General features: G+C 36.4%; 1 protein-coding gene across 1 annotated transcript; it reads left to right on the forward strand.

Moving 5' to 3' along the window:
• The first annotated feature begins 4230 nt into the window (after positions 1–4230).
• LOC131167705 (delta(12)-fatty-acid desaturase FAD2-like) lies at positions 4231–6756 on the forward strand. The gene is made up of 2 exons (XM_058126544.1): positions 4231–4306; positions 5501–6756. Exons 1-2 carry the CDS (start codon positions 4283–4285, stop codon positions 6668–6670), a joined length of 1194 nt encoding a protein of 397 aa, XP_057982527.1. The 5' UTR covers positions 4231–4282; the 3' UTR covers positions 6671–6756.
• The last annotated feature ends 686 nt before the right edge of the window (positions 6757–7442 follow it).

Here is a 7442-nt window from a genome sequence, read left to right on the forward strand (position 1 = left end):
ATGTAATACAACTAAAAGTATGATCAAATGGAAAACATGTATTTTAAATGGTATAAGTGTGAGTTATGATACGTATTTACATTCAATTGCTATCTCAGTTACAATTTAATTAATAGTTATGTTATTTGTGTAAAAGCTCATCCACCATACACTGGTAATAACTTATCTCGTCTTACTGAGAGGTGTCTCACCCCAATAAATATCTTATCATTTCAGGACCACAAGGGGATCGAGCTTAGCACTCCAGTACAAGACTTAGATAGTGTTATTAAAAGTAAGTGTTGGTGAGACCATTTATGTATATAGTGATGTTTTTGATACATTTGGGGTTGTAATCTAAATAAAACATTTGAAGAGTAACCTATGTCATTATGATGGCATTAGTACTTTGGTATTGTATCTGGGATGTTATATGTATTTTCGTTTCGCTGCATGGTTAGATTTATGTGATAGACATGTTAGCTCGGTACACATTTCAGGTTCAGGATATTATAGTATGGTATCAGAGATTTGGAAAAAAAAAATGGTAGTAATTTGGGGTTGTTACATGAGTCCTGAACACATTTCGGTATTTGGGGCATAACTTTTGCTAGAAAAGTAAAAAAATGACGATCTTGGTGTCTCTGGAAAGTCAAGAAAAAAATCTCACAACTTTCATTTTAATGACTTTTTCTAATTCAGGACACTCATTGACGAGTGCAGGGCACTAGTTGATGAGTGCAGGGCACTAGTCGACGAGTCTAACAGGCATAACTGAACGCCAATGGCCGAAAACAGCTAGTTTTTCAAATAAACAAATACTTGCTTCCCCCAACGGCCATATAACAACTATATCTCCATTTGGCCTATAAATACAAGCTACTAGGCTTGTTTAGACATGGTTTTGAGTATTATTGATCATATTTGTGAAAAATATTATTTTATCCAAAATCTAAGCACTTTGCACTTTGCATTTTAGTCTTTCATCACAAGTGCTCAATCCTCTTTTGCTTATTTATTGTGTTTGATTCATTTCTCGAGAGAATAGAGTGAGAATTTGATTGTATTTAATATTTGGTCATTTAAGGGGCATTGATTTGTAATTTCAATCTCTTGTAAGGTTCTTTGTGAGCCGTTGTTGGTGAAAGTTCTTTGTGAATTGAAGGCTCTTTGTGAGCGAGTAGAGATTTGTTCCTGAGTATAGGGTTTGGTACCCGAATTGTAAGGCTTGCTCCACCAGTGAAGGAGTATTCATAGTGGAGTGGATTGTGGAATTTTTGACTTGATGCTAAGATGTGGACGTAGGCTTGGTGTCGAACTATATTAAATCTCCGGTGTTAAACTTTCTCTCCCTTCACTCTTTATTTTATCTTGTGCATGATTTATTTTGTGTATATTGTGATATAATTACTTGAAATCTTACCAAGTGTTTTATTTCGTAGAGAAAATCCAAATACGTGAAAAGAGTTCATTCACCCCCCTCTTGACTCTAAATATTACCTGCTGGGACGTTTAACACATCGAAGTCAAAGAAAGTATTTAGAAAAAAAAATGTTTCGAAATATCTTTAAACCAAATACTTGGTTCCAAAGCACAATCTTTTTGTTATAAATAACAATAAAAAGATTTTACAAAATGACACTTATTTTTTCAAGTTTTTTTTAGAAAGGTTATAAATATTCTTTTTCAATTAAATTTTAATTTCACATAGATATATATACTAATTTTAATTAAAAAAATTGTATAAAATAAATAATTTAATTCATAAAAACTAATTCTGAATATTAAAATATAATAGTAATAAACTGGCACAATTTAAAATTGCAAGAGTCCCAAAATTAATGAGGAAGAATGCAACTAATGAATCCATTAATATCAATTTCTTTTAAAATTGCAAAGTCATTGAACATGTTAGTCAAAAGTTATTTGTCCAAATCTAAACGTTATAATAATAATAATAATAATAATAATAATTATTATTATTATTATTGATAATTTGGGGACTCCAGTACCATCGCGTCACTTTAGACATGTGGTGTGACATCAAATCCGTTGAGCGAAAGCCGTTGTTTATTGACTCACCCCTGATAATTCATCGGCGTAATGCCTCAAGGAGGAATCGAATTCATGACCTTGGAGTCACCAAAGTTATAAGTCGCTCTTATCACTTGAACTGGTCCAATTGAGCTTATTATTATTATTATTATTATTATTATTATTATCTAGTTGGGGCAGCATTCAGTTTAATATAAATCAAATTAAGTTCATGGCATTCAATCACGCTAGGTCAACCTTGACCCATGGCACTCAATTACGTGCACGTACTCCACCAACCCACACATTAAATATAAGCTTAACCAACAAACTTAACCAACATTAAATGTCAATTAGTACTATATATAAGTAGGAAAGTCAACAAAATTCACAATACCCACCAGCAAAGTTGTCTTCCGTGCCTAAATGAAAATCATTTAGACCACGTGAGTTTGAATTTTATACCTTAAATTTGGATTTTGGTATATTTGACAAATTTTAATATAATTTTTTATTATATCTTATTTAAATCCAATACAAATTCAAATTCATGATCTCTTCGAACAGGTCAAAAAATTTTAACCATTTAAACTACACATTTGTTTTCAAAAGTTGTAAACACTATAATGAGCAAAGAAGAGATCTTTTTATTTTTCAAATAATTGACAAATACATAGCACAGTCGAGTTGACTCAAGTGGTAAGGACGACTTGTAACTTTAGTCACCCCAAGATCATGAGTTTGATTCTCCCTTGAGAGTTTACTTAAGTGAATTATCAGGGACGTGTCAATGGACAGGCGACTTTCACTCTCCCAGATTTGATGCTGTACCATAATGTCCAAAGGGGCACGAGAATGACTGAAGTCCCCGGGTTATCAAAAATAATAATTGAGAGATACAAAATGAGTTATGGCTTCTTGTTGTTTTCCTCTTCTATAGCTAGGGATCCTAGTTGTTTGCCTCTTTGTAAGAGAAACCCACACTTAACATTAGTTTCTTATAAAAATACGCACTGCATGCAAAAAGCAAAGATAGACAAACTGAAGAAACCCATAATCCTTATCATGATTGATGTAGGAAGGGTCGAAGAAAAAAAGATTTACCTACCAAACTTGAAGAAGCCCAACAAATTCTACGTGTATACAAAGCAACCCTAAATGGCTCCCTTAGATTATTAATTGATGATTTCAAAGAAGTACCTTTTCTATTTGGTAGTACTTATTTTTGTTATTATGGGTTAATTATTTTTTCTTTTATTTAAGATTTTGTAATCGGTCGATTTGGTGAATCCGGTGAATTAACCAAATTCATCAAAAATTTTGATTAACCATATCTATCAACCGAATCGAATCGAATCGAACTAAAGGGTATACCTGAATCCTTACCCGACCAAACTTGATTTCAATTAATCAAAATCAACCGAATCGATTTAACCAAACTTCTTCAGCTCGATCAATGAATTTATTTTTACCGAATATTGCGCAACCTTACTATTATTTTCTTAAAACTAATTGCTTACAAAAATAAAAGACATTATATATTTTATGCTATTTCTTTTAACTACCTATTTGTTTTGTCATTGAACGTAATAATTATGTCAGTATCCATATATATATATATGTATCAAACGAAGATTACAAATAATGCACGATATGTCTAAATTAATTTCTTTGGATTAAAGGTACATTCCTTACCGAAAGTCAATCTTAAAAGCAAAAAATATATATTTTTATTTTTTAATAGGAAGTATTTGTAATATATATAATATATATTCAAATCCATATGTTAAAACTTGTGTACAAAATTATATTTCTTCTATAGCTATTATGATCAAAATTTAATTTCTATATTGTTAAACATAACTAACCAAAAAATATTGAAAGAAAAGAGATGTATCTTTTAACTTTAGATTAAAGCTACATTAATCTTTACCAAAAAAGAATTCATGTGCCAAAAAAGGGATATTGGACGGTGAGGATGTGAAAGGAACCAACGGTGGAGATGGCGGTTTGAGGGAGGAACTTTAATTGATTAAATGGCGCACACGGCACGCATGGTGATCGTCGGGAAAGCCATTGGCGGGTTGACGAATGGGAACTCGTGGACTGGAAATCCTTCATTTCGAAAAAATTGAGTTACGTCATTACGTGTGGTGAGACCTTTCACGACAACTTTGTGGAATGTCGACGCGAATGCTTGCCTTTAAATACCCACCCTCTTTACCCTTTTCTCTCCTACCAAAACCCAGAGAAAGAGAGAGAGAGAGAGATGGGAAAAGGTCGTGTGTTTGAGGTACAGAGTTTCTATATTATCTCTTCTTTCTTTTATTTAGAATACATTCTATTGTTCTTGTTTTTAAATTCCATGTTTAAATTTCAAGCATTAAGGAATAATTTTTTCATCAATGATCTAAAATTCATCAATCACATAATATTATATTAGTTTTTGAATGTATTATAATAGTGTATAATTTACGATTATTCGTTAAATATATATTATTTGTTACGACAAGAATTTAGGGTATAATTAACTAATATTCTTTCTCATATAAAAATAGTTAAAAATTAAAATTTTAAAAATGATTATTACTTTGGCGTGTTAATATAAAAATTTTCCAGCCTTTTAGACTATTATGTCAATTACATGAGTAATGGTCTCAAACAATTTTTTTTTTCTTAATTACATTTTATATATGTATCTCTAATACTATAAGGAAGATTTTTCCTTTGGTGTCATCTTTCAAAAATGTCAAATTTATCCCTATAACTGACAAAAGATTATTCCAAACGCTCGTTTAACTACCTACAACTATCCCAATCAAATTTATCCCTACTAGCCATGGGCACGCACTGTAAGGGTAGATAGTTATAGGGATCTTTTGGATATTTAAGGATAATCATTGATAGTTATAGGAAAAAATTTGAGATTTTAAAAAGATGACACTAAATAGAGAAATCTCCTTTATAATAGTATAGATACTCATAATTATATCAAAATACACCTACAATTATCTCAAGATGCTCTTATACTATTTAACTTTTTATTTTTTTTTAATATTTTTTTAATTTTTTTTAAAAAAGACAGATTTAGAGCGAACACATAATGCGTGCTCATGACTAGTTTATATTAGAAAGGAAAAATATGAAATAGTTTCATGACATGAGACTCAGAACCAAGTAAGATTTGAAACTCACTAATCAAACTATATTGTATAAATTGGAACTATAAAAAAGTTATAGGATCACATAATTAAAATTCAAACTAAATTATTTCTCTCACTTATATAAGTCTAAGTGAATATTTCAACTTAATGCAAATAATGTAGGGTAACTTCTCATTGTATGTTTGGCTTGATCTTGAGAATTTATTAAATACATGAAATGCATACATAGGATTTCAAAATATGTATGTATTTTATTAAATTAGAAGGCAACACCATTCAAAAATTCCCCATGCTAATGACTTGAGTTACCATGCTCTCTCTAGGTTGGAGATCCGAAAATGACCGCCGGCCGTCAATCACTGTCTCGACTCTCCGCCGCTAATTCCCCGGAATTCGCCACTTCACGGCGAGCCCCCCACGCCAAACCCCCATTTACACTCGCCCACCTGAAGAAATCCATCCCTCCCCACTGCTTCCACCGCTCCCTCCTCCAATCCTCCGCCTATCTCGCCTTCGACCTCGCCGTCGCCTCCCTCCTCTTCTACGTCGCCGCTACCTACTTCGCCCTCCTTCCTCCCCCCCTCGCCTACCTCGCTTGGCCCCTCTTCTGGCTCCTCCAGGGCTGCACCCTCACCGCCGTCTGGGTCATAGCCCACGAGTGCGGCCACCACGCCTTCAGCTCCCACCGCTGGCTAAACGACGCCGTCGGCTTCCTCCTCCACACCTCCCTCCTCGTCCCTTACTTCTCCTGGAAGCACAGCCACCGCCGCCACCACTCCAACACCGCCTCCCTCGACAGCGACGAAACCTTCGTCCCCAAACTCAAACCCGAACTCCCGTGGTACCACACCTACCTGAACCACCCGCCGGGCCGGATTCTCACCATCTCCGCCACGCTCGTCCTCGGCTGGCCTCTGTACTTGGCATGCAACGCCTCCGGCCGACCCTACGACCGCTTCGCCTCCCACTTCGACCCTCACGGCCCCATCTTCTCCGACGGCGAGCGGGCCCAGGTCTATCTCTCCGACGCCGGCGTCCTCGCCGTGGCTTACCTCCTCTTCTCCGTCGCGAATTCGAACGGGCTCTGCTGGGTTCTCTGCGTCTACGGAGTTCCGTTGCTGATTGTGAACGCGTTTCTCGTGACGATCACGTACTTGCAGCACACGCATCCATCGCTGCCGCACTACGACTCGTCGGAGTGGGACTGGTTGCGGGGAGCGCTGTCGACGGTGGACAGGGACTATGGGATTCTGAATAGGGTTTTTCATAATATTACCGATACTCACGTTGCTCACCATTTGTTTTCCTCTATTCCGCATTACCATGCAATGCAGGCCACTGGGGCGATGAAGGATGTGTTGGGGGATTACTATCAGTTTGATGGTACTCCAGTTTACAAGGCTTTGTGGAGAGAAGCGAAGGAGTGTTTATACGTGGAGAGGGATGAAGGTGACAGGAGCAGAGGTGTGTTCTGGTTTAAAAATAAGACCTAGGTTGAGACGAGATTATGTATCATGTATTATGTAGTATAATTAATTCACAGAGTAATGTTATACCAACAAATGTATTTTATGGATTTTATGGAACAAGCTATATTTAGTGTTAGCTTGAGTTGTAAATTAGGGAGATTATAGATATAAATTCCTTCAATTAAGGGTGAGAGAAACCCGACCATGATCCTAACCTTAAACTTTGTAAATTACCAAAAATAGAGAGTAAAACATCTCTATTTATACTTGTAATAGAAAAAAAAAAAAAAAGAGTGACCTTTCCCGTGAATGTAGACAGGAGTTAGCCAAACCACATAATTATCGCGTGTATTTTCTTCTTGTTTTAACATGGTATCAGAACCAAACATAAACCCTATCCCTATAATTGCTCATCGATGACCGTCTGCATCACCTCTTGCCGGAGCGAGATGCAATGCCTCCTAAGCAAACTTCTCAAATTTGGAGTCGCCTGAGAGATCTGAACTCTCGAATCCCTCCTTCACCTTCCTCTCCACCGGCGAAACTCTCCATCTTCGTCCCGACTTGCCTCGACTGCACTGAAATCATGAACCACACGTTTGATCTTCAGACGCTTCAGCGATCTCAACTCTTTGCCAATCGCAGGCCACCAAATCGCTGTCACCTCCGCCTTCGCTGGAGCTTTCTCCGCCACTTCCGGTTTCTGTTCGGCCTTCGGCATCGTTATTGGCCATTTGACTTGGAAGGGCTGCCTTCTTCAAATCTTCCGAGACGGTTTTCTAGGTTGGACTGTGGT

Source organism: Malania oleifera, chromosome 11, assembly GCF_029873635.1.
Source record: "Malania oleifera isolate guangnan ecotype guangnan chromosome 11, ASM2987363v1, whole genome shotgun sequence".
Classification (NCBI taxonomy): domain Eukaryota; kingdom Viridiplantae; phylum Streptophyta; class Magnoliopsida; order Santalales; family Ximeniaceae; genus Malania; species Malania oleifera.

Bases quoted from the DNA above. Each gene is read 5' to 3' on its own strand.
- LOC131167705 (XM_058126544.1), top strand. From the start codon at position 4,283: ATGGGAAAAGGTCGTGTGTTTGAG. The intron at 4,307-5,500 runs GTACAGAGTTTC...TGCTCTCTCTAG, and splicing joins GAAAAGGTCGTGTGTTTGAG to GTTGGAGATCCGAAAATGAC.